Genomic DNA, 26,305 nt, shown 5'->3' with positions numbered 1-26,305 from the left:
TCAAGATGTCAAACGCGGTATCGCGCCGAGTAGTGGAATTAAGTACGGGCGCCGAATATAAAACAAACGAAGCGAAGAGTCGGTAAGAGAAGTGAAAAGAGGGCCAACGACCAACTGCTCCGAAATGAAGAAATCGATACCGGCAATCAAAAATGCGTTCCTGGTTGGTGAAGGACGGATAAAGTTGTTGACTGGAAGTCAGAGTTCGACTGCGAAGCTTGCCAAAAAGTCAAGGCGCAGTTCCTGTTGTGTCAAAGTGGGTCTCCCAGCCTGGCCAGGCATTCACCCAGTGGCTGGGCCCCTGGAATCTGAGCAGCTGCGGGCGCTTGGGCGGGGAATGGGGAATGACGCACTGGCCAGGCAGTCTACCTCAGGTCAGTCAGCCATGCACCTTCCTGTGTTAGCCCAGCCAGCGATCAAAGGGCCATCAACTGGCTCCAAGCTGGCAACAGCTGGCCTCTCTTGAAGCCCAGACATTGAACTGGCGCCTCTCTACCAAGACCAATAAATCAACCAGTCTCCTGATCCAAGGTCATGCCATTGCAAGACGACCTCTTCAGTACTTCATGATGTTTTCTTCTTCCGCCGGCGGCAAGAAGGCCACTCCCCCAGGTAAGCTTCCGTCGGCCTGTTCTCAGCCCATCCTATGTACCTCTGGCAGCGACTGACGGAACTGTGCTCTGCAGCAGGAGATGGTGCAAGTTGGTATGTGCAGTTCGCGCCCGCTTTGATTCCCAGAATACCTGCATACTAACTATACCCTTGGATGGATTGTAGAGAGGTCCGAGTATGCAATACACCTTCTAGAAGAACCTGCTGTGTATTCTCAGGGATACTGACAGTGACATCGACAGCTCTGCTTCACCGTTCTGGAAGGCCCCTCAGCGGGACACCCCGCCTTTAAAGAAGCCAGCACGCGACTCGAGTCTGGTAGTCGGCGCCGCCTATTCACATGCCGACATTCTCAAGTTTGATTCCTTGTGGGTTTTCCCCCAGGACATTTCCATGTGCAGGACTGATCAGGGGGTAGAAATATATCTGGGTCCGGATCGCGCCCAAGAACCCCGCCATCAGCGACGTCGGCCATTGAACGAGTCCCGACACAATCCCCGACCACACGAATCAGCAAATCACCACCTTTCAAGCAATACATGAACTTCCTTTCCAGTACCAACGATGACTGGACCGCCGACGAAGCAGAGGATATGTATGACTATGAGTCGGACGACGGAGACGATTTTGGGCTTCCCAGTCTATCCAACATGAAGAGGAGGACAAGAAAAAAGGCGGAACAAAGCAGGGCGCATCTGGACGACGGACTCAATGGCGGCGGTCGAGAAAGACGCTACTCGAACAGCGAAGACATAGCGATCGAGAGGCCAGCAGCAAGTTACCCGATGCCGAAGAAGAGTGAAGGAAAGATTCTACGACCACAGTATAAGGAGATCTTGCGCGATCCGGCAAACGCCTTGCACCTAATCAACCACCCCTCGATACCCGCCAATGCCACCCCGAAAGAAGTTGACGCCATAAATTCAAGGATATCAAGAATAAACAAGTTCAAGAAGCTCCTCCAAGCCTCTACTATCCCACTACCAGATCTCCGGTCACTGGCATGGTCTGGCGTCCCAGAAGAGGTTCGCGCCATGACCTGGCAACTGCTTCTCAGCTACCTCCCTACCAGCTCGGAAAGAAGGGTAGCCACACTCGAACGAAAAAGAAAAGAATACCTTGACGGCGTGCGCCAAGCCTTCGGAGGAGGCGGGCAACCAGCGCCAGGAAGCAGTGCACCACCCCGAGGAACGAACCGAGGCCTAGACGAGGCCATCTGGCATCAAATCAGTATCGATGTCCCCCGCACAAACCCGCATATCGAACTCTACAGCTACGAAGCTACGCAGCGGTCTCTTGAGCGCATTCTGTACGTTTGGGCTGTCCGTCACCCGGCCAGCGGCTATGTCCAGGGTATCAACGACCTAGTGACACCATTTTGGCAAGTTTTCTTGGGAACATACATCACAGACCCAGATATCGAAAGTGGTATGGATCCGGGGCAGCTCCCTAAGGCGGTTCTTGACGCGGTGGAGGCGGATTCATTCTGGTGTCTGACTAAATTGCTGGACGGGATCCAGGACCATTATATCGTGGCGCAGCCAGGAATCCAGAGACAGGTTTCGGCACTGCGGGACCTGACGGCGAGAATTGATGCCGGGCTGGCGAAGCACTTGGAGAAGGAGCAGGTGGAATTCATCCAGTTTAGTTTCAGGTGGATGAACTGCCTGTTGATGAGAGAAATAAGTGTCAAGAACACGATACGGATGTGGGATACATACATGGTAGGCACTTCTGGCCCCCTTTGCATTCCTGGGGAGAAACAAGCTAACAAATCAACAGGCGGAAGAACAAGGCTTCTCGGAATTCCACCTATACGTCTGTGCCGCCTTTTTGGTAAAGTGGTCAGACAAGCTGGTAAAGATGGACTTTCAAGAAATCATGATGTTTTTGCAGTCGTTGCCGACGGGTGACTGGACGGAAAAGGACATTGAGCTGCTGCTGAGTGAAGCCTATATCTGGCAGAGTCTATTCAAGGGGTCGAGTGCCCATTTGAAAGGGCAGGGTGGGGAGGGGAGTAGGAGTGCGAGTATGAACTTTACTCTGTGAGGGATGAAAGACTGGATGAGGGCGAGCGAGCTTTTCTTCTGGTGCTATGGGTTGGGGTCACATTTTCAGCATAGCAAGTTGTAATAATTTGGGAGGAAAAGATGGCTGGAACAATTTGGGGGTAACGCATGGGGAAGATAAAACTGAACAAAATTATAAGATGAGGATAGGGGCAACGGGACTGCTGGAGCAAGCAAAGTGCGGTTGTCAAGTTGGTGCGGGATTCAAATATACAGGACTAGTTAATCAATGCTCGATTGAAGAGTGGCACACATTGCTTTTGATTCTGAACCTCTTTGGAGTGTTGATTCAAAGACTACCTAGCTAGCCTTGTTTGTCCAGGGTTAATATACCTCAACTAGACCATGTCATCTTGACATCTGTTTCTCTTTCCCATTCCCAACTTTAGCTCCCCTTGAATAACCCATCCAAGTTTTTGATGATGATGAATGAGTGAGAGAGAGAGAGAGAGAGAGAGAGAGAGAGAGAGAGAGAGAGAGAGAGAGAGAGAGAGTAAGAGTAAAAAGCGCGCCTGTACCAAATATAGAAAAGCCCATAAAACAAAACAAAAAGAAAATCACTGCTGTTCATACATTCCATTGACGCAAGACCACCCCCGACAGGGCCACACAGCCTTGTACTTCTCCATCAACCTCCTATTCTCCTCCTCCCACACCCTCCTTTGCTCTTCCTAGTTAGCAGTCGGCGCCGCAGAAGCCGCCCCCAATACATCCTCCGACTTGGCCCTTTTCGCCTCAGGCTGTTCCTGTTCCTTTACCTCCTCCACAGCAACACTCTCCTCCGCCTTCCTCTTCTTTCTCACCAGTCCGGTCAAATCATTCGCATTCTTCTTGACCTCGTCCGACACCGACCCAAGCACAAGATTATCCGCCTTTTGCTTTTCCTGTTCCGATCGAGACGGCAGCCCAAGCGCAGAATTGATGTCGATGGGCGGAGCTCGCAAGTCTTTGAGGCGCTGCTCCATGTCGCTGATCATCTCCTTCACGTTGGAGATTTCTTCACGAGTCGAGTCGTTCTCCTCGGGGTTGTGGAGGGTGGCGAGCTCGACTTCCTTGTTTTGGAGCTTCTGTTTGGTCGAGTTGATGGCCTGCTCCAGAGAGGCGGCCGCCTCGTCGCGGAGGGATTGGTCGACCTCTCCCGAGGAGGCGTCTTTACTTTCGGCTGTGTCGTCGTCTGATTGCTTGGTCACCGAAGCGAACTCGAGGGCGAGGGAGACTTTGAAGTGGGCTTCGGCGATGATTTCGGATTCGAAGGGGTAGAGCTCTTGTTTGTATTTGAGGGCGGCTTTGGCGTCGTTTATGGCGGTGTGGTATCTGATCAACTAAGATTAGCGGGTGATAACTTGGGTGAGGGATGGTGATGAGGGTGCATACTTTTCATTTTCGAGCGAGATCTCGGCGAGGAGATCGTGGGTATCACCCAGACGCTCCTTCAAGTGACGAATATTGGGGTTATCGCTGCCTTCCTCGGCAGCTTCCTTGCCCTTTCCTTCGCTCTCGGCCTGTGACGCCTCGAGCTTCTTGAGGAAAAGCACACGCGCCAGGTCAAGAATCTCAAACGCAGTCGCAAGATCGTCATCCTCCTCTTCCTCCTCACCCTCTCCTTCCTCTCCCTCCTCCTCTTCCTCATCAGAATCAACAAAATTCTCGTCTCCCTCAAAGTGAAACATGGGCTTCTTGATCTCAGCACCCGACTCCTTCTCCGCCTCCTTCCCAGCAGCCTCAGCAACCACCTTCTCTACCTTTTCCCCAGCTTTCGCGGCGGCAGAAGAGGAGCTGCCCTCGCCGTTCTTAGCGCCATTGGCAGCAGCGGTCTTCTTCTTGGGAGCTTTGGGCTTGGCCTGGTTCTTAGCCTGTGGCGCGCTGCCGCCCAAAACGTCCGACTTGCTCTGGCCGACTTTGAAGAGGGTGCGCCCGTAGAGGTAGAGGATCTCTGCGTTCTCGGGGCTCATCTCGCCGTTCATCTCGGCTTGCATCTCGGCTGCGCGGGCGTACTGCTCGGCGGCATCTTCGTATTTCTTCTGGGCGAAGAGGGCGGCGGCTTTGGCGGCGAGGTCGGCGAGGGAGATTTTGAGGCTCTGCTGGGCTTGCTCAGGGTCGAGCTCGAGGGGAGTCGCAGTGCCTGTTGAGGCGGCTGTGGGAGTCGCCATTATTGGTGATTCGGGTGATTTAACGATTTTCAAGTGGTAAATTTGAGATGAAGTGGTAGAATTGGTTCAATTGATGGGTGGAAGTGTGAAAGAACTAGCGGGGTTGGTTGCGATTAAATGACAGGTTGGATATGTCGGTGTCAAGGGACAGAGCTGTGAGAGCTGTGAGAGCTGCGCAGCACCTGCGATGTGATGCGAAGCTTGTGACGCGCGAAGGTCAGCCCACCAGACGCGTCTGATTGGTTAATTGCACGCTTAATCGCAATCCGGGGTGCTGCTATTAGTGGGACAGCCTGCAGGACGATCCAAGCGGTGACAAGCTCAGGCCTTAACCAAGCTTCTGAGACACTGAGAGCTAAGAGATCTTGATTTCAAGTGTATGGGGTATTATTTGAAGCTCTTTGTTTGTCTGAGCCTCATTACATAGGGACACTCCAGAATGGGCTGGCATTGTTGCACTGTTACGCACGCTCTCAAGCTTGAGAGGCAGCAGTCGCCGGGTTAGGGTTATGACGTAGCCAGTTCTCATCGGGATGGACCCCTCACCCTGACTGAGGCTTTGGTGGCGTGTAGTCGTCCCAACGTCACTTCATCGTAAGCTACCGCATGAGCTCTAACGGATGTTAGCAAACAAAGATTTGGCAAGAAGAGCACGATCCCGCTGCAAATAGGTTAGATTTGCTTTGATATACGACGTGAGTAATGTATAAACGTGGACAGGTCTAGAACTAAATACCTACCGATATACCATGAGATCACCCCTCCGTAATCGGGTTTGTCATCGCATCTTCATGCTTCATTACCTGAACTGCTCTATCGTACCTTCCTGCTTGCGACTATCACGATTCAACGTATATATTTGACTAACTGAATGTGGGGAAGTATCGGCCGTATCATCAAAGAAGAATCGACATCTTTTGCCGAAAAAAACTGACCAGCAGGAAGTAGCTCGGCTGTTGCAAACGTCCCGTTCGGCATCCGGTCTGACGACCATCCCCAATCACGGAGTATTTCGCACACTTGCTCTTGCAAAATAACACCATGCTGCAGGCAGTCGGCAACGCCCACGACAACCACTTCATGACTTCTGAATCAAATTCCGTCGCCTCACTAGCGCGACTCTTCATGATGGGAAGAAGCATCTGCTTCTTGCGTATGCGCCTGCCCATTTTCCTGGCACTCTTTGGATGTGAGGCTAGAGACTAATGTGTATGATAGAGCGTCGGGTTCTGTAGCCACAATCAAACGTGCGCCTCTCTCACCTCTACCAGCCTTGTATATGTGACCCTAATGCTTTTTTGCCAGTCCCCGTCATCGTCGAAGCCCTCGCGCCATATGCAGCTAAGCTTTCGATCCGTATCATCCTGACCAAATCCGCCAGCGAGTTCCTCAACGGCCAAAGTGATGAGCAGCCTACCGTCTCGTCCCTGCTTCATCTGCCCAATGTCGACGCAGTCTATCGAGACGAGGATGAGTGGGGGCCGCAGCCTTGGAAGAGGGGAGCGAGTATATTGCATATCGAGTTTGTGACCTTTTACCCCTGGACTTGTGTCTGTTTTCGGCAGCTGGCTAACAATCGTTACTAATTGCTGTTTCTCAACAGACTCCGAAGATGTGGGTGATCTTATTCAGTTGGATTGGGACGGGGTGCTGACGGTAGGAATAGGGGCTGATATGCTTGTCATTGCTCGTATGTGTTATACCCAAGTCCGCCCTTCTCTACATGGTAGCTAATAATCTGGTAGCTCTAAGTGCAAACACCCTCGCCAAGGTTGGACTCTCTCACTAAGAAGATGCCATGTTATGTGTACTAACTGATGTGTGAGATCGTCAACGGCATGTCTGACAACCTTGTAATGTTCCTCATCCCTTCTTTTTACGAGACTGCCGCTCACTCCTATATAGCTCACATCCGTTATACGAGCCTGGGATATCGACGGTTCGATTGATCTCAAAAAGAAATACATTGCCGTTGCGCCAGCCATGAACTCGGTAAGCTTTCTTACCCAAGACCGTGGAGCGAGAGTTGACATGTTCGTAGGCCATGTGGAGACACCCCATCACAGCAAAGCAGATTCGCACCTTACGGGAGGACTGGGGCGTCAGAGAGACACTGCTCGACCCAGACGGAGCTGCGAGACTGATCGATGGTTGGTTTCAAGTTATCCCGGTCAGCATATACCCTTGATGCTGCTCTGGGAGTGATGCTAACGTTTCGTGACACAGCCCATCTCCAAGTAGGATTTGCCGCTTTTTGAGCTGACATCACCACTGCTTTGAATATGAAACTGACTACTGAATTAATAGGACCCTCGCTTGCGGCGATACAGGAGATGGTGAGTTGTCTTTTCAAATACCTACACAGAACCGCCAGATACTAATCCGCTTCTCACAGGCGCCATGGCAAAGGTTGAGACAATCCGCGATGTCATTGTACACAGAATGAACTTGACAGGGCCGCATGCCCATTGAGGCGAAGGAGGTTGAGCATGGGGAAGCATCGGCGCTTTGGGAAGACTGGCATTTATTGATATCAATGAGTCTGTCTGTTGGTACTCATCATTGCACATATTTAGCTTGGGGGGACTGGAAGCCTGGTGTAGTGGAAACAGAGGTCACAGCATGAAGTCGTTTGGTTTGATTATAGAATCTGATCATAACTCTCAGAAATTGTTGTGAGATGCTCCGAAAATAAAATAGAGAAATGGTAACAATCTCTCAAATGTCGCAACGTGTCAGCACGAGAAAATAAAACAAGCAAAGTAATGTAATCACTCATGGATTAAAATACTGTAAGGTAAACCTAGTGTACCTAAAATCCACCCTCCTTTTCCGCTTTCTCTCTCTCCGTTCCCCACCCCATATAAATACAATTGCTCACAATGCCCTCCCAGTCACAAGTATGAAACCCCTTCCCACTGAACCATATTACGCATCCCCCTTCTCTGGCGCCGAAAATGCAATACTTCGCTGAAGTTTTATGATAATAGCAACTGCCCCAATGGAAGCAGAAAAAACCGTGTAAAAGTTTTCGTCGTCGTTGATAATGCAAAAATGCAATGCCCATGCCAAGACACCGCTTCTCAATAAAACCGATAACAGAGGAAAGAATTATGTTGGAACAATGTTCTTGTCCCCATTAATCGTGCCTAAAAGTGCACTTGTCCCCTTTAGCGCAGGTCCCCTTGGCATAAAATGCGCATTGCTTCGTGCCGATAAGCCGGGTGTTGATATTACGGAGGTGCTCAGGGACGTCGTCCTTGTTGTTGTTATCCCTGTCCCTATCGTGATGACCACCGCCGTGCTTCTTGTGCTTCTTGTTACGGCGACCACCGCCACCACCGCCGCCGCCGCCAGGACCATCCCGATTACTATCCCAATCACGATCACGGCCGTAGTTGCCGCCACCAGTGTTGTTGTTCGCAGGAGGGACGTATCCCTCGTCGTCGTACATGGAGGCGGAGAAGTCGTTGCCGGGACGGCTTTGGTTGGACTGATTGTAGGAGCGGGACTCATAGCCGCCCTGGTGCTGCTGCTGCTGCTGACCGTAGTTCGACTGAGCTTGGTAGGCAGGATGGGCGGCAGCACTGTAGGCGGCAGTCGGGGCTGCTGTTGAAGTCGGCTTCGCGGCGCCAGATTGACTCTGCGCCCACTCCATTAGATTGGCGACATACTGAGCATTTTGAGGCTGGTTGTTTCCGGCGAGCGCAGCCATGATGGCCTGGAGTTCGGGGCCCTGGGCTTGGTTGCTACCAGCGAGTGCGGCGACAACAGCCTGGAGCTGGGCGTTTTGGGGTTGAACTGCTGGCTGAGAAGCAGCAGCTTGACCGCCTAGCTGAGCGAGAAGGGCAGCGACATCAGGCGCCTGCTGTTGAGCTTGGGGAGCAGCAAATGCCGGTGCCTGTGCCGAGCCTTGTTGTTGCTGATTGTACCAAGCCTGTTGCTGAGCTTGCTGTTGATAGTACTGAGCCCATTGCGCAGAATAATCGGGAGCAGCAGCTGCGGTTTGTGAAGGAGCAGTTGCTGGCGTTGGGGCTGAAGGCTGCGCAGACACCGCAACCTGCGCTGGAATCACACTCATAGGAGCACTAGCTTGAGCAGGGGCGACTGATGTCACTTGCGCTCTCCGAGCAGACACAGAAGCAACGTTGATTCTCACTAGCATATCCAAAGCCTTAAGTACGGCGTCGAGTCTTTCCTCTGAAGTCTTGGTTGGATCAGGAGCCGGAAGCGGGTTGGGATCTCTCCAATTCTTGAGGCGATCCGAAACAATAACCTCGTAGGTCCCTTGATCGCGACTAACAGCAGTTGTCGGGCTGTAGAATGTATTGGGATCTTGTTGGACCGACTTGGCTTTTGCCTGCACTCTCTCAGCTTGTGTCTTGCTTTCGAGGCGGCCTTGCGCAAAGCGGGAGGCTTGGCGGGTGCCGAACTTTCTGCACTCATCAGCGCGCACTCTGATCTCGTCGTAGTTAGGAGTGTCGAGAGGCAAGCGCAATTCGGAACCGGAACTGCTAAGGCTGGGCTCGTATTGTGGCGAACGTGGGGTGGGAGGTATGTCGTTGAGGTGGTTGTAAATCACGACCAACTCGTTGCGGTCATGCTCAGCAATGAAGCGCTGCTCGTCCGTCTCAAAGGTCTTAAGCCCACCGCGAGTCTCAAAAGTTTCGGTACGTTTGTCGGCAGGGATGTGGGAAAAGTCAATAGTAACGGGTGTCTCCCAGTCGCGGTCCTCGATTTCGTGGGCTCTGATGCCGAGTTTGCTGTTGACCTTACGGAAGCTCTCGGCTTCGTCGTACTTGTTGGCGCCACCGGCCATCTTGGCACTGTTCTCGATTTCCTCGGGCTCACGAGCAAACTCGCGGATCTGTACCAGACTATCGCCAGGCTTGAAAGTAACCTTGAGTCTCAGTGCACGTCGCTCTTCCTTCCGCAGACGACGCTTGCGCTCCTCAGGAGTCTCGTTCAACGGAACCTCTGGAGTGGCCTTGGTGGGCAGAACTGGCGTGTTGACCTTCTTGGGCTGGTGAATTTCATCCATCAAAGCAGAGAAGGCAGATTTAGATGACGAGCTCTCCTTGGGAGTCTCGGTAGCTCTAGGCTTGGTAACCTTTGCCACTGGAGCCTTGGACTCGACAGGCTTGACAATGGGCTTGGGAGGCTCAGGCTTGGTGGGTGCGGGCTTTGTGAGTGGGCGGGTTTTTCCAGGAAGCAGGAGGGCAGACCGGGCTTTAGGTTGGGAGCTTGTTGCTGTTGTAGACGAAGCACCAGTGGTGGCAGGTTTGGCGGCGGCAGCCTTGCTGGCAGCAGGCAGTTTACTACCAGACAACAATGACGGCGGAGGTTTTATGCCAGCAGCGGAGGAAGTGCTACTTTCAGTCGCCGCCTTCTTAGAAGAGCGCGACTCGCCAGCAGCATCATCTTCACGCGAACGTTTGAGTCCAGCAGGCAGCGAGGCTGACGATAATACCTTCTTCTTCACCTCACTATTATTAGGCGCCATCGTCTTGGACGCTGAGGTTGCAGGCAATTTTTTGGTGTCGCTGTTGGGTTTAGCCATTTTGGAAGCTAACGTTGTGGGAGGCAACTTTTTGGAGTCGCTGCCAGAAATTGCGTTTGTTGACTTGGAGCTGGTTGAAGCTGAGCCCTCCTTGGACAGTTTCTTGCTGTCCTTCTGCTTTGACGCCCCACTAACTTTTCCACTAGGTTCTCGCGCGTCAGAGTCGGCGTCGCTCTCGCTGTCGCTTGATTCACTTGGGTTGCTCTCTCCGATTTCGAAAATGCGAGCAACCAGTGCTTTTGTCTCGTCGTCGCCCTTCTTCCCCACCACGCCTTTGATCTGCTTCATCTTTACCAGGGTCAGCAGCTTCATTGTCATGGTTGTGAACCTGGTGAAGAGCTTCAAGATTGCCTTGGTCAGCGACGAGTTTAGTTCACCGGCGTTGTAAAACTTGATGACCAAGTTGCACAACACCACTGCCAAATGTTGCTTCTTCACTGGTTGCTTCTTCTCAGCAGTCCCAGGGATAGTCCCAACGATCAACTCTGCCAACACCTGATCATGGCCGTATGTGATCCCCGCCACAATTGCCTGCTCGAGCCTCAGCTTCAGCTCTGCTGGATCTCTGGTCTCTCTGGGCTCAGATTGGTTGGGGTTCTTGAGCCGAGCGAGTACATCTCTCAACGAAGACGCAATTTCAAGCACATATAGATAATACTCGTTATTGACCTTTTCGAACAAGCCCTTGTTCACCAGATGAGCAGGGTGAAGCCGAACTTTCTCAGTTGCGTTGATAAGCGTCTTTTTTGGCTCGGGTGGCGGAGCTGGAAGAGCAGCCTACGCAAAATATTGAGGTCAGCACAGTCCAAACGATAGAGAAAAACAGATTAACACAGGGTTTCCTTACCCTAGGCCCCAAATGCTCTTTGAGCACTTTCTTCATCCATTCCACCGGCATTTCACAGCCCGCCCTAGCCATCTCCACATCAAGTCGAGTATCGGCCTGATACCGTTCCTCGTCAGTCTTTGCATTCTTGTAGGCTTCGTTGTGGTTAGCCAAACTCTCAGCCATGATCCAGCCGCGAGCAATCTCAGGGAAGAGAGGTGCCTTTCCAGGTCTCGCAGTGAGGGTCACATATCGTTTTGTTGGAGGGCTCTTCTTCAGCTTAACCGGCTCCGCGCCGATCACGATATTAGGAACACCAGGGAACCTAAGCGTATCTTGATCCCGAACAGACTCCAGAAGCTTGGTGTCTTCAAAGTTGATGGTGTAAACCGGCGGAGCAGGCTCAAGATTGCGCGGTCGTTGTTGCACCGGCACTGGTAGTTGGAACAACACTGGCTGGGACTGCACTGGCAAGGGCGAGTTCGAGATGGCTGGTCCCGCAGATACTATTCTGGCCTTTTTGGCTGCAATGGCAGACACAAGTTGGGCATCGGACGGCCGCTTTTGACCCTGAGGAGACGCCGCTTGTTGCACTACGAACTGATGTTGCTGCTGCTGCTGCAACTGGTGATGAGGCAAACCCTGTTGAGGCTGTGGTGAGTGACTGATGATAGGCTGACTTATCGGCTGCTGAGCAGGAACAGACTGAGGAGATTGAACGGAGGCGCTTTGATGCTGCTGAGCGCGCTCGATTTGCTTGGGGAATGGATTTTGTTGGACCGCTTGCTGAGGCACCTGCTGGGGTTGTGATACATGTGGCGATAGCTGGTGCGGTACTTGTGGAGACAGATGTTGGGCCATCTGTTGTGGCATTTGCTGGGAGCGCGGGGCTTGTTGCGCCAGTTGATGTCCCATGGCTTTCTGGGCAGGCTGTGGCTGGGGTGATACATGGGGGCTGCCAACACCGGACATGGGCAGCTGGCTAACAGGCATATGCTGCTGCTGCTGTTGTGGTTGCCCATTAATGCCCGCAGCAAACTGAGGATGAACAGACCTAGCATTGACAGCTTGATGTTGCTGTTGAATCTGAGGGTGGTGTTGCTGATGTTGGCGGTGTACCGGCGGTACCTCTGGCTGATATTGCGCAGCGGTGTTGCGGGCAGAGCCAAACGGAGAAGGGGAGCCGTTTTGAACTGGCGGAGTGAGAGTTGCCGCCTGAGATACAGCAAGTGGGTTCTCATACTGGTGGCCAGGGGCATAACTTGCAGCTACCTGATTATGCCATTGGGGCATGGAATTCTGAGCATAGGCATTCTGTGTGGGTTCGGGTGTATTAAGAAGGCTGTGAGTCGCCTCCTGGTTGTTCGGGGTATGCAGATGAGAGCCAAAGTCATTGTTTTGGGGAACGTTGAGGGCGAACCGGCTGTTGGTGGTCGGGTTTGGCTCTCTTGCATGATGCTGATGTTGTTCTTGATAGAACGAGGGGTCGATCGCTGAATCCTGTCCATACTGGGCTTCCGTCTGACTGGAGTTCGACCACAAGTTGCCAGGGTTGTGTTGTGATAGATACGGATCAAAATCCCGAAACTCAGCAGCACCAGAGAGCTGCGGGTGTATTGGTGCCGAACCGAGGTACTCTGTGTTCTGGAAGCTGTGGTCGCCTCCGTTAGGTTGATCAAAGCCCAAATTCGGGTTCATGAACTGATGATCCCATGTGTCATTAGATATAAAGGCATTGGGGTCCCAGTCCGGCATGCCACTGTCGTGGCCATGGCTTTGGTCCATGGTCCTCCTTCAGGTTGGCGAGGCAAAAAGGGGTGCCACGTGACTCGGCAACCTATATGCAACTAAACAATTTTGACAGGTGGGACTTGGCGAAAATCGTGAAATAGCCACCAACAATAGTGATATCGGCTTCGATCGAAAAAAAAGTCGTTCAAACTCTTTGAAACCTCAGTCGTAATATCGGTAGTTGGACAACTGGTGATGGTGGAAGTGAAGCACTTGGATAGAAGAATCGGGATTCGTGAAATCGGGTATTTTGCAACAAAACGAACGAAAGGAGAGGTTCACAAATCGGTTAAGTGCATGCAGCGAGTTGTGTGTGGGGCGTTTCTGAATTCGGACTAGTGCGATGTGTCTAAAGCGGAAAAGTGTCAGTCAACCTGCAGCACCAACAAGATCCCGGCAAAAAAACAATGCGCCATTGTGCGACGTGAGCAAAAAGCAGCCAACGACTGGAGAGTATCTCCATCCTCCGAGCCAAGAGAGCCACCATCCAACCCAGGAAGAGCAGAGAGCAGCCTGCAACACCAGAGAACAACACCACCACCACCACACCAGCAGCCAGCAGCCAGCAGCCAGCAGACCACAGCGAGAGAAGGCGAGGGACAACACGGTATCATGAGAGACTCAGAGACGGTTCTGTGTTGATTCAATAGTCATTTTATCGCAGTCGCAACCGAGGGTCGCTAAGCTGATTCTCGAGACCGGCCTGTCTGTGTCCAGTGTGTCGGGCAGTGGTTCCGCGACGTCGATGCTGGCCTCTCTGTCCGGGCCGTGGTGCTGTGGTGTGTTGAGGAGTGACTGATCTTGGAATGCCGGGTAACTATTTGCGCCCAGGGCTTAATTTTCCCAATGGCTGGAACCAACCGGGCAAACCGGAAGATGATGTCCTTGATGGATGGACTGCATTTCAGACAGGCAGTGTCTTGCAGAACAGATTCCTCCCATTTTCTGGTGGCCATCATTCATCAGTCCGATCTCAAGGGGAAGAGATGATTCCATGGTGTGTGTTGTGTGTGTGTCTGTAGGTGTGTGTGGGTGTGAGGTGGGCTGGGCGGGGACCCCCCTGAAAGTGCCCCTCTCCCAGAAGCCAGAAGGCCGGGAGCGCAGCGCACCTCAGGATGCCCCGCAGCAGCTCGGCCGTCAGGTGCTTCTGCTCTTCTGCAAGCCAGAGAAGATCTGGATTTGTGCATGGGACAATTAACCAGGGATGGATGGGCCGACGACTGTGACATTGAATTATTGCCAGTGGCTGTCCCGTCTGCTCTCTCTGCTGCTGTGGTTGCTCTCCATCGCGTGTTCTGCACTTGGTCCCATGACAGGAGTTTAAGTGTTACTTGCAGTCAGATAACGGCCCTCCTCTGTAGCCACCGCTCCACGTTGGCTGCCGTCGCTCTTCGCAAGTCCTTCGGAGTCCGCACTGCAGATCGCCGGCTGCGGAATCAAGACTGCGTGATTGAACAGGCACTTCCAGGTATTCTTTCATGGCCGATAAGGGAGATACAACATCCAACTGCTTGCTCAAGTCTTCTTGTGGAATTTTGGGGGGACGGATGAGTTTATGCATACCCTTTGTTGTAGCTGTGTCTTGTGTGTCCAGCAGTGTTTGCAACACGAATCCCTTCCGCGGTGTTGTGTGGCAGAGACACGTCATCACCACCGTCCTTTCGCAGGCGACGTACGTCTCGTTAGCAGAGCCTGCCCGGCGCCTTACAACATTTTCCGCGTATATCTAGACAGAAAACCCAGGGCTGGACTAATTTCAAATGATTAAAAAGCAGGCCGACGCGTCTGTAGTGTGATGAAGAAGTGAGAACGAATCGACGGGCGCCGAAATTAAACAACGCTCCAAATCTCTGTCCAGGCCCAGAATTGCCTATACGAGTGGGCTGGAATGGAGGAGTGAGTATGAAAAAGCCGTGACTTGAGCGCGCAACACCCAGTAAGGCAGTTAGGAGAATTGTTGGGGATTTCCGTTTGGGTTGAGAAGAGGTTTTGGGAACAGAGCCACGGGATGTCGTTGAAAGAGAAAAGTTGGCTCTGCGTCGCGCAAAGCCAGCTGCCGGTGCCATTAAAGGGCTGGGCGTGGCTGGCTGGCTGGCGGCTGGTCCGTGCATGTGGCGGGAAGACCTTGTCAGCCAATCTAAATCGGATCGACCCCCTCAATCGGTCACCATCTCACCGAGGCGGCACCTGGCTGCAGAAGACTGGCAACTGTATCTTCCCCATAGCCGGACCGTCACCGAACTGCAGTGCTCCAGGCAGGCAGGTACGGTACTGCCTTATGACAGTGGCCCCCAAGTTCCAAGAGTGGACGTAAAGGTGTCCATGAAATTCATTGTGGGGGCAATCTTCGAACATGTGGCCGACGCCGACACTAACACCTGAGCATGTAAACCTAGCAAAGGAATGAACTGCGATTACACTTCACCAAGAACAAGACAACACAGCTGATCCTCGACGACTACCAAGTATAGCACAGCTCCCTGCACATCCACATCACCCACAGCCAGCTTGAAGGCGGAGCTTGCGCCGTCCCAATCGTTCGAACTCGAGGCCGAAGCCAATAAAAGACAGGAAAGGGGAGATAGCAGCAGCTTTGGAATACAGTACACAGTATCAACAGGTTGGAGGTCACAATCATGGCGGCGGCGCGGGGCAATGCGCTTCGCGATAAGCAGATCCGTATGCTCATTCCTCTTTTTCTGTCACTGTTGTAATCATTGGCTGCGCTCGACTTGACCATCATGTCTGACTTGCCCTGTGCAACTTAGTCTCGATCAGAAAGATCCTCAACTTAAATGAAGCTCTCGAGCTCAGCGAAGGCGACGAAGTCAATGCCAATGGCCTGCCCGTGGCCCCTATACTGAAGGACGGAACGCCTATCTGGAAGGTCCTTGTGTTTGACGTAAGCTGGCACCTCTCCTCAAGCTTATAACTCTGGCAAGAGGCTAACAGCTTTGTCTCTTTCAGGACCTTGGCCGTGATGTCATCAGTCCAGTACTCCAAGTGTCGGACCTGCGGTCACTGGGTGTGACGATGCATATGTGGGTTGCGGACCATTTCCAGTAACCAAGGCGACCTGTAGCTAACTGTTGGTGTAGGCACATTTCAGCCAACAGAGCCAAAATTCCCGATGTACCAGCGATATATCTCGTCGAGCCCACACCCGCAAACCTCGAGGCGATCACGAGGGACCTCAAGAATGGGCTCTACAGCTCTGTCTATGTCAACTTCCTCTCCTCGATCCCACGGCCGCTGTTGGAAGACTTCGCTGCGCAAACAGCTGTCACGGAAACATCAGAACAGATCGCACAGATCTACGACCAGTATCTCAACTTTATCGTCACAGAACCAGATCTCTTCAGTCTAGGGATGCAAAAGCAACACACATACTGGGCCCTGAACAGTGCCAAGACAAACGACGAAGAGCTGGATCGTGTAGTAGATCGCATTGTCAGTGGGTTGTTTAGTGTTGTGGTGACGTTAGGTATGTTTTCACCAACCTTGATGTGGTGTTATTGCGCTGGTTGGCTAACTGTAGTTTCTCCAGGTGTAATCCCAGTTGTAGGTTCTCCAACACCAAGTCTACCGCCAAGAAAACAACTGTAAGCCTGAGGAAGCATGCTAATCGTTTGCTCTTACAGATTCGTTGTCCAAAAGGTGCTGCAGCTGAGGTGATAGCTCAAAGACTTGACCGCAAGCTCCGGGACCACGTTTTGAACTCCAAAGACAACCTGTTTTCTTCTCAATCACGAACACCAGGCGTGGCGGCGGGAACACCCACGTCAAGACCTGTACTAATCATCCTTGATCGCAACGTGGACTTGATCCCCATGCTTTCTCACTCCTGGACCTACCAGAGCTTGTGTTTCGACGTCTTCAGGTCTGAGCTGAATCGCATTACGATCGAGACCCCCGTGGACTCCAACAACCCCGCCAAAGGCACAACCAAGAAAAGCTACGATTTGGCCGCCAATGACTTTTTCTGGGCCAAGAATGCCTGCCTCCCATTCCCTCAGGTGGCCGAAGACATTGATGCCGAGCTCACCAAGTACAAGGAAGAGGCAGAAGCCATCACCAAGAAGACTGGTGTCACGGACTTTGAAGATCTGCAAAATGATACCAGTGCCAGCGCGCAACATCTCAAAGCAGCCATCACGCTGCTTCCCGAGCTTCGAGAACGCAAGGCCACGTTGGATATGCACATGAACATTCTTGCCGCTATTTTGCAGGAAATTCAAAACCGCAAGCTGGACAACTATTTCCAGCTAGAAGAGGAGGTGGCCAAGCAGACCAAGGCCCAGATCTTGGAAATGATCAGAACAGACGACAAGGGTCAACCAACAGACAAGCTCCGTCTGTTTATTATCTGGTTCCTCAGCACGGAGCAGGACGTGTCCAGGCCGGAATGGCAACAGTTCGAAGAGGCCTTGGTCGGTGCTGGTTGTGACAAGACATGCCTGGCTTACATCAGACAGTAAGGAGTTCCCGATCTTATCATCACACGTAGCAAGCTTCTAACTTCAGACACAGAGTCCGAGCAACCACCAAAATGACACAGCTCACTACCATCAGCAACCAGCAATCAACTGGTCAGCAATCTGGCTCTTCGGACCTTTTCAACCGCTTCTCGGCGATCTCCACCCGTCTTACTGACAGACTCAAGGAGACTGGCGTGCCGACTAACGCCCTTTCATCCAATGTTGCCTCTCTCCTCGGCGGCATCAAGAACTTCTTGCCCGTGGACCGTGATCTTACAGTAACCAAGATTACCGAATCCATCATGGACCCTTCGGCGGCCAGCTCATCGGCCATTGCCAAGACGGAGCACTACCTCTACTTTGATCCCCGGAGCGCAAACGCAAGAGGGACGATGCCACAACCGGTCCGGGCGGCAACTCAAGGCGGGGCACCCGGTGGGCTACCCGGCGGTCCTGGAGGCGCTCCTGGAATGGGGGCAAGCTTTGGACAGCGGAGACAGGGGTTCTCGGAGGCGCTGGTGTTCATGGTGGGCGGCGGGTCCATGGATGAGTATGGCAACTTGCAGGAGTGGGCTGCGAGAGGAGCCACGAGCGGTGATAAGGTCAAGAAGAGAGTTTTGTACGGTGCAAGTGAACTGATTAATGCCGGGCAGTTTATCACCGAGGAGCTGAATAGGCTTGGGAAGGAGATTTCTTAGCAGCAAACTGAAATCTTCAAAATGGTTGGCTGAGTGGGATAATATGACTGAGTTATAGTATGTAGAGCAGGCAAGGGGTTTATCAAAACGGAATATTATTGTTGCTCATTTTTTGTCATTGTGAATATTCAAAACGTGGGAGGAAATTGGAATTTGTGACGAGCATATTTCGGCAGCATATATGAAACCAGGCGAGGGAGTCGTACCGAATCCGAGCCGGCGGGATCACCATGTGAATTGGTCGAATGTGCGGTATGCATCCAAGCCGTTGAACAGTTGAACACGGGGAAGCTAAATGTAATGGCTGAGGATTGGAGCGGGTGCTTTGTCCAGTTAGGATTCGTTGAAGGAGGGCTTACGTGGTGAGGGTACGAATACACGCTCGAAACACTATGCTTGGCGGTTAAGAAAATGCAGGGTGTTGTTGTAGTTTCCAATCTCGACATTTTTTTTCTGCAGAATTTATTGCGCACTACCGAATTCTGGAGTTGGAGAATGTCAAGCTAAAACGCCTTGGCCTTAATGTTGATAGTCACGGTTGCCACTGTGTTCGTGGCACGAGTGGCTTATACTAATGGGGATACCTGAATGGACGAGGAAATGCGGCGAGTCTGGATTGACTTTTTGCTAGCAATGCAAAAAAAAGGAACCGTTTCCAATTGGGGGGCCCAAGGACATCAGACAAGACGGCCCGATTTTTTGGTTCCTCCACAATGTCAAAGAGTGCGAGACGAGGAAAAGTTAAAATGTAAAAATAGCATGGGATTTTTCCTAGACCTGGGGACCGGGCTGACCTGCGGGTTGGGAGGTTAAAGAAGGGGGTCACCGTTGGGATGGTCGAGACCGTTGTCAGGTGTACTCTTACGTGAAGATAAAGGATGGAAAGGCAGAGAGGAGTGGGAAGTTCCAGGTTGGGTCTGGGGTTCTGGCCTGGCCTGGCGGGTTGATGATTGTCGACCTGACTGCTACTATGTGATCAAATGAAGATAAGATGGATGGATGCTATAGTGTATCACAAGCTCAATCTTGATCGATAGGTAGGCTGGAGGGTTGGGGTTGAAGTTGGATTCATATGGTTGCACTGCAGAAACGCAAACGCAGAGTGAAGACCGGTCGTCGAATTGGATGCTTCTTTTGGGGGTGTGCAGCAGCGGCAATGAGAGCGGAACGCAGCGGGTGCATGGCAGCATCTTCAGGTTGATGAAAACAGAGCAGGGGTGAGGTGTGGAAGAGGCGGTTTCTGTGGTTGCCGCGCTGCACAGCCGCTGGGCGGCTCTCGGATTGCTTGCTTGTTGTTGGTGTTTGTTGAGGATGTGGGTGAATGATTCAGTCGTGGGTTCCCTCAGCTCAGCTGAGGCTGGCCAAGCAATGCCTGTGATCTCTGTCAAATGCGGAGCCTGGGCTGCCAAAGGACAACTCGGCCCATCTCAAGATATTTTGATTACAAGGTGAGGTTGATGGTGATCTTTTGGGATAGTTGATAGAAAAGCACCCCACAGTCCAAGAGAAACAGAAACAGGCTTTCCACCCCTCCATTTCAACCCCTTAAACGGTGCGCTTGACCCAATCAGCAGGCGCCTTATCAAGTCCCGCCCAGGTCCCAACGTCACACCTTCCCAAGTTAGGCGCTGAAACGCAAGACAGTTCAGCGGAGTGCTTGTGGCTCTGCCGGGCATCTCCCTGGGACGCAACGCCCCTTCATTCGCGTCCATTCGCTGAGCCTCCCCCGTCAGTTGCCCCTCGAGACCCCTGTCAGCTGTCCATTAAGGCTTGACCTTCACGAAACTGCGACTCCCGCCTTTTTTTGAGAAGAATTCCACTCGCCAGGAGATCCCGTTGCTACTCTTTGCAACAGAGCCCAAAGCACCCAAACACTGCTGCTCGCTTGGCAGCAGAAACTCTATTCTGTCGTGAGCGCTTCGACCGACCGACCGCCTGAGCAACGCGCATCTGTAACTTATCCGCACCGAACCGCAACCCTTCCCGCCGCTAGAGAAAGAAATCGAGACGAACGACGACCCGCGAGACTGTTCGTGCCGCGTTTTTGGTGCCGCCGCGCAAAGGGCCGGAGAGGGCCAACTAATATTCAACCCTTTTCTGTTCGAGCAATAGTGACCGCCAGGCTGCGGCCAGCTCAAGGGAGAGAGGGGAACAAGGAGAAAGCAAGAAAGTTCGACATTCCAGCAGAGGGCGCAACTTGTGAAACCGAGGGATAGCAGACGACAACCACCTCCTTTTTTCTTGTTCCACCACCACCACATACCACACATAAAAGAAATCTACAACTTGTAGACAGGAAAGAAATAAGGTCCTAGTCCCCCGAAAAGGGACTCAACATTAGCAAACATGGCGTATAATCGTTTAAGTAAGTCACACACTCTTTTGTTACCATCAATCCAGTTGTCATGAGAACCACACTTCCCTTCGTCTTACATTTCCCTGTGATCCATCCTCATGAGACCCTGAATTCGAGGTGGCGGTGGGTCGCTCTACAAGGGCAGGCCCGACCTTAATCCTCTGGGTTTCCCTTCCTCCTCCCTACCCCTTCCGCGTTTGTACCTTTCGCTCCTCCACACCTTTGCCGATCCCAGCATCACATCACATTCTTTACCCCTTCAAAGCCCAAGTGGCCGGTTTTTCTGGGTGCCTCGTTCCTCCTTTTCTGGCCCGCGGCCTCTGTCCGAGCCGCATCATTGTTTCTCGTCCTCCTCTGTCTTGCCTGGTGCAAGTCGGCTTTTCACCCCTACCATACCTCCTACTCAGCTCAGCATTCGACCTACTGCACGAGTGGAAGCTGTGTCAGGTCTCGCGGCGCAGTAGCTTGGTTTATTCTTAATTCTACCTACCTTAAGGGTCCGTATTACGTTGGCCTGCATATGTGGGAAAGCTGGCCTACGCTAGGGGCGAAAGTTTACTCAGGGGAAGGGGATCAAGGCTAACTTTCTGGACGTACAGACGACGATTATTACGAGAGCCATCCCATGGAGACGCGTAACCCACGCAGGAGCCCTTCTCCTGCCCATCCCATGCAATCTGGGTACCAACTTGACGACGCGCCCTACGGACACTCCCATTTGGATATGCCCAGTGCTGGTCCTGGTAGATTTAGCCCTGGTGATTCGTTACAAATGCAGACCGCTGTGAGTATCTCTGGGAATGGGGGGATGTTGAGGGCGGAAGACTGACTCTGGTGGAATAGCAATCCGTAGACAACTTGGGGGGGTATGGGGTGAACCCGGAGGCACACCACGATGCCTACTACAACCAGCCATATGAGCCAACGCCCATGCAGGGCCAGGGGTATGACGGGGGTGGAGGATATTTCCCCGAGGACGACAGACGGCCGATGTTGACGCACAACGACTCGCAAGTTGGGCAAAACGACCCCTATCACGACAAGCAGCAGGCGCCAAAAAGTCAAAATGCGATCAAGAGGTGGAAGACGGTCAAGCAGGTTCTGTTGTACCGCGGGAACTTGGTTCTTGATTGCCCAATTCCTCCAAAGCTGCTGAACCAGCTTCCCCACGGGGAGCGCGATGAGTTCACCCACATGAGATATACGGCTGCCACCTGCGATCCTTCGGATTTCTACAACGAGAACTTCACCCTCCGCCAAAAGCTCTTCAGCAAGCCCAGACATACCGAGCTGTTCATTGTGGTCACCATGTACAACGAAGACGAAATTCTGTTTGCGCGTACCATGATTGGTGTGTTCAAGAACGTCGAGTACATGTGCAAACGGACTGAGAGCAAGACCTGGGGCAAGGATGCGTGGAAGAAGATTGTGGTGTGCGTCGTTAGTGACGGTCGTGCCAAGATTAACCCAAGGACGAGAGCTTTGCTCGCTGGTATGGGCGTGTATCAAGAGGGTATTGCCAAACAGCAAGTTAACAATAAGGACGTCACGGCACACATCTACGAATACACCACCCAGGTCGGCATGGCCATCAAGAACGACGTTGTGCAGCTTATTCCCAAGCAGCAGCCCGTTCAGATGCTTTTCTGTCTCAAGGAAAAGAACCAGAAGAAGATCAACTCTCATCGTTGGTTCTTTGACGCCTTCGGAAAGGTGCTGGATCCCAACATTTGCGTGTTGATCGACGCTGGTACCAAGCCTGGTGGCAGCTCGATTTACCAGCTTTGGAAGGCTTTCGACCTTGAGCCCATGTGCGGTGGTGCCTGCGGCGAGATCAAGGCTATGCTAGGTGGGTTCTATCAATTTACGCATGCCTTTCCCATGATAAGTAGCTAACCATCGCTTGTAGGCAAGGGTGGAAAGAATTTGATCAACCCACTGGTGGCCACGCAAAACTTCGAGTACAAGATGAGTAACATATTGGACAAGCCTCTCGAATCTGCCTTTGGTTTCATTTCCGTCTTGCCCGGTGCCTTCTCGGCTTACCGGTACGTTGCGCTGCAAAACGACAAGAACGGTCAGGGGCCGTTGGAGAAGTACTTTGCTGGTGAGAAACTGCACGGCGGTGATGCTGGTATTTTCACAGCCAACATGTACCTCGCCGAAGATCGTATTCTGTGCTTCGAGCTTGTCACCAAGCGGAACTGCCACTGGATTCTTCAGTACGTCAAGTCGGCCACGGGCGAGACTGATGTGCCAGACACGGTTACCGAGTTGATTCTCCAGCGTCGTCGCTGGCTTAACGGTTCTTTCTTCGCTGCTATCTACGCCATTGTCCACTTCCATCAGTTCTTCCGGTCCGATCACTCTATTTTCCGCAAATTCTTCTTCTTTATCGAATTCATCTTCAACACCATCAACATGATCTTCGCTTGGTTCGCTATCGGCAACTTCTTTTTGGTTTTCAAGATCCTGACGACAAGCTTGGGAGACGAAAAACTATTGGGTAAAGTGGGCGAAATCTTGGGTGTGGTGTTCCTCTGGCTGTACGGCGTATCGCTCATGACATGCTTCGTCTTGGCGATGGGCAACAGGCCAGCTGGTTCCGGGAGATATTACATGGCCATGGTTATTTTCTGGGCCATCATCTTCATCTATCTCATGTTTGCAGCCGTATACATCGCCGTTGACGCCATCATTCAAGATCTGCAAGTTAACAACTTCAGCATCGATTCTTTGTTCAAGAACCAGGTCTTCTACACGTTGATCATCTCGGTTCTGTCGACGTACGGTCTTTGGTTCATCGCCTCGCTCATGATGTTCGACCCCTGGCACATGTTCACCTCGTTGATTCAGTATATGTTGCTCTCTCCCACCTACACCAACGTCCTGAACGTGTACGCCTTTTGCAACACGCACGACATCTCGTGGGGTACCAAGGGTGACGACAAGCCGGATGCTTTGCCCACAGTCAGCACCAAGGACGGCCAGGGTAAGACTGATTTGCCTGATGAGGGCGATCTCAACGCGCAGTACGAGAGGGAAATGCAAGTCTTTAGCCGCAAGCCCGTCAAGGAGGTCAAGGCCCCAACACCGGCTCAGCTCGAGGAGAAGCAGATGGATTACTACAGAGGCGTCAGGACGGTGGTCGTGTTGATTTGGATGTTGATGAACTTTGCCCTGGTCGCTGTCGTGCTGAGCACGGGCGGTCTGGACAGAGTTGTGGAGGACGATTCGGGGAGAACCGAGGAGGAGTCCAAGGCCCACAAGGCCAACATTTACCTGCAGGTGGTGTTGTGGAGTGTGGCTGGTTTGAGTGCGTTCAAGTTTATTGGCGCGTTGTGGTTCTTGATTGTGAGGATGTTTAGGGGTGTCTAAAGTGATACCAGGGTAATATCTGTTTGAAACGAAGACATGAGAAACTCTTTCATAGGGGATGAAAAAACGAGGGGGGATGGATACCACGGGTGTGGGCGGTTTAGAGATACCTTGGTTGCGTTTTTTTTTCTGACGCGTTTTTTTGAAGCTTTTTTGGAGTCTATCTCCTTGGGAGATGGGGGGATATTTCTTGAGAGTTTTGTTTTGATGAATGTTAGCCTGTTTATATAATCATTTTTGATCCGAGTTATTTGCGGAGGTGTGGTTGTGTTTTGAGTAGTCCTTGCTATGGCTCTGCTTTTAAGAGATATCCCATCACGACTAGACTTGTATGTGTGTACCTATGTATCATATAGAGAGATGATTTCTACTGGGCCTTTTCAAGAAGAAAACAGGCGTTTAGTCTATTTTTTCAAGACCTATCATGTTCTTTTAAGGCATCGTAATTATCCTTTCAGGCTTAATAACTCTCTTTTGAGACCGAATAACTATCTTTTGAAGTTTATCAACGATTTTTGAGGGCCTGTTGACTATCCACAAGAAGGTCTTGATTATTTTTAGGGCGTAGTTCAGCATTTCTGCGTTGATCTAATTCGCAGTGCCAGGTATCGTGATGATGATGAGGAAGGGCGGGCAAAACTTGTACAATACACGCACATATGCAGTGAGCATGTTGGGTTGGGTTAATGAAACATTCTCTTTGGATTTCGTGTCTCATATGTGTGTCCATAACGACAGTAAACCGAACACTTTCCAGAAACCACTCCCAGTTCCCGAATAACCAAGTTAAATGACAACGCTGTCCCTTTCCCTGGCTCCTTGCCATACCATATCAAATCTAGGGGTATCTGTTGGTAATAAAAACAGATTTGCCTTCCCAGCCCAACCTTTGGGGTCCTTCTACTCCAAGTAAAACTCCGATAGGAACCATATACCAGTTTTGTTTCCAACTCAAGATGGTAAAAACGACGCCGTCCCTTTTCAAACTCCAGATCGTATCATAGCTGCGGTATCCGGTTCAAGATACCCGAGTAACAACAGCGTTTCTGTCCCCCAACTTCCAAAAGCCAATGCTTTTCAATCAAAACCAAGACAAGCCCTCCAAAATCACATCTCGTATTCAGTCAGGCCGTGGCGCCTCTTGGTCTCCTGGTTGCTCTCCTCATCAAGCCGCCTGCAAAGCTCCTGCGTCATGCGAGCGTTATATTCTGAGCAATCGGCCCCCCAAGGCGTCCTCATCCTCCTCATCATCCGTCGTCCCAACCGACTTGCGTTTCTTTGTCGGGGAAGGAAACCCACCATCACGCTTATCATTGTCAGCAGCCTTGTCACTGCCAACACACCCCTCACTGCTGCCAGAAGATACGGTAGACACCCCATCACAACCCACCATCACCTCCTCCATATTCCCCCTATCCCCCCACCTCCTCTTCTTCCTCATCACCTCCTCCTTTTCCCGCCGTCTAATCTCCTCGAGTACGCCCCCCAAAATCCTCCCCTCCCCCTCCCCGTTTCTCAAATCCACAACCCCCCTGTACAACTCAAGCAACCCCTCCACCCCCCCTTCCAACTCCCTCACCATCTTTTCGAAATGGACGTAAAAACCGTGAATTTGAAACAACCGCGTCTCCATATTCCTCTTCAGGTTGTTGTCCATCGTGTACAAACCCCCCAAAAGAAACATCTCGTACTGCTCCAGCGACTGAAACTCTATCCTCGGGATCTTCCCCCAGTTGTGGTCGTTGAGGTCATGGTTCTCCGGTCCGAAGCAGGTCAACAGGTCGTCGAGGAGGATGGTAGGGTCGTTGGATAGACCAAAGAACTTGCCCGCGTGGGGGGTGAAGCACCGGTGTGGGCAGGAGGAGTAGGGGAGGGGGCAGGAGGGGCAGGTGTATACCCTGGGTTGGGTGGCCCAGTGCTCACGGAGGGTGGTTTGGTGGAAGGGGGCGAGGTTGGTGGGGTGAAAGATGTGGTAGCAGATTGTTGAGCCGAAGGTGCCCAGGTGGCCGGTTGGGTGGTAGGTGTTGTACCAGTTTATGAGGATCTTGAGGTAGAGGATGAAGTTGTAGCCGGGGGGGTAGGTGGTGGTGGAACCGGGGTAAGGGGGTGGTTGGTTCCATTTGGGGATGACCTCAAACGCGGATTTGCGCTGGCTTAAAGGGGGAGATGGGGGTGAAGACCTCGGGTGATTTTCCCTTGCCGGCATCCTCCAATCAGTAAGGGAATGAGACCCGGCTTCAAACGGAGGACAGGGATGTGAGGGCCCCAAGGGTGTCGATCACGCGGGGCAAGGATCAACAACGTGCTGGATGGATCAACGTGGTTGGTGGGCGGGCCGTGGTAACTGGGAATGAACGGCCCGCATAATACATCCCCCCGACTCCAAT

General features: G+C 52.1%; 7 protein-coding genes across 7 annotated transcripts; 4 read left to right on the top strand and 3 right to left on the bottom strand.

Annotated features, from left to right (window-relative positions):
- Window positions 1–508: 508 nt before the first annotated feature.
- Window positions 509–2,661, top strand: PODANS_2_12540 (uncharacterized protein; the record flags this gene model as incomplete). The annotated part of the gene is made up of 6 exons (XM_001912036.1): window positions 509–612; window positions 687–705; window positions 780–787; window positions 855–1,007; window positions 1,061–2,336; window positions 2,395–2,661. Coding segments are annotated over 6 exons (1,827 nt in total), but the record flags the coding sequence as incomplete, so codon positions are not given.
- Window positions 2,662–3,352: 691 nt separating this feature from the next.
- Window positions 3,353–4,831, bottom strand: PODANS_2_12530 (uncharacterized protein; the record flags this gene model as incomplete). The annotated part of the gene is made up of 2 exons (XM_001912035.1): window positions 3,353–3,995; window positions 4,056–4,831. 2 exons carry the CDS (start codon window positions 4,829–4,831, stop codon window positions 3,353–3,355), a joined length of 1,419 nt encoding a protein of 472 aa, XP_001912070.1.
- Window positions 4,832–5,872: 1,041 nt separating this feature from the next.
- Window positions 5,873–7,019, top strand: PODANS_2_12520 (uncharacterized protein; the record flags this gene model as incomplete). Its single annotated transcript, XM_001912034.1, has 8 exons — window positions 5,873–5,984; window positions 6,031–6,057; window positions 6,137–6,357; window positions 6,464–6,521; window positions 6,577–6,602; window positions 6,658–6,684; window positions 6,737–6,823; window positions 6,873–7,019. The coding sequence occupies 8 exons, from the start codon at window positions 5,873–5,875 to the stop codon at window positions 7,017–7,019; spliced, it is 705 nt and encodes a 234-aa protein (XP_001912069.1).
- A 951-nt stretch (window positions 7,020–7,970) lies between these two features.
- Window positions 7,971–13,002, bottom strand: PODANS_2_12510 (uncharacterized protein; the record flags this gene model as incomplete). Its single annotated transcript, XM_001912033.1, has 2 exons — window positions 7,971–11,111; window positions 11,173–13,002. 2 exons carry the CDS (start codon window positions 13,000–13,002, stop codon window positions 7,971–7,973), a joined length of 4,971 nt encoding a protein of 1,656 aa, XP_001912068.1.
- Window positions 13,003–15,644: 2,642 nt separating this feature from the next.
- On the top strand, window positions 15,645–18,184 carry PODANS_2_12500 (uncharacterized protein; the record flags this gene model as incomplete). The annotated part of the gene is made up of 7 exons (XM_001912032.1): window positions 15,645–15,687; window positions 15,777–15,910; window positions 15,976–16,049; window positions 16,107–16,492; window positions 16,556–16,569; window positions 16,650–17,482; window positions 17,539–18,184. 7 exons carry the CDS (start codon window positions 15,645–15,647, stop codon window positions 18,182–18,184), a joined length of 2,130 nt encoding a protein of 709 aa, XP_001912067.1.
- A 2,346-nt stretch (window positions 18,185–20,530) lies between these two features.
- Window positions 20,531–23,918, top strand: PODANS_2_12490 (uncharacterized protein; the record flags this gene model as incomplete). Its single annotated transcript, XM_001912031.1, has 4 exons — window positions 20,531–20,549; window positions 21,140–21,324; window positions 21,384–22,389; window positions 22,450–23,918. 4 exons carry the CDS (start codon window positions 20,531–20,533, stop codon window positions 23,916–23,918), a joined length of 2,679 nt encoding a protein of 892 aa, XP_001912066.1.
- A 1,201-nt stretch (window positions 23,919–25,119) lies between these two features.
- On the bottom strand, window positions 25,120–26,124 carry PODANS_2_12485 (uncharacterized protein; the record flags this gene model as incomplete). The annotated part of the gene is made up of 1 exon (XM_001912030.1): window positions 25,120–26,124. One exon carries the CDS (start codon window positions 26,122–26,124, stop codon window positions 25,120–25,122), a length of 1,005 nt encoding a protein of 334 aa, XP_001912065.1.
- Between the last annotated feature and the right edge of the window lie 181 nt (window positions 26,125–26,305).

Source organism: Podospora anserina, chromosome 2, assembly GCF_000226545.1.
Source record: "Podospora anserina S mat+ genomic DNA chromosome 2, supercontig 2".
Classification (NCBI taxonomy): domain Eukaryota; kingdom Fungi; phylum Ascomycota; class Sordariomycetes; order Sordariales; family Podosporaceae; genus Podospora; species Podospora anserina.
This window is presented reverse-complemented; position numbering and strand designations above follow the sequence as displayed.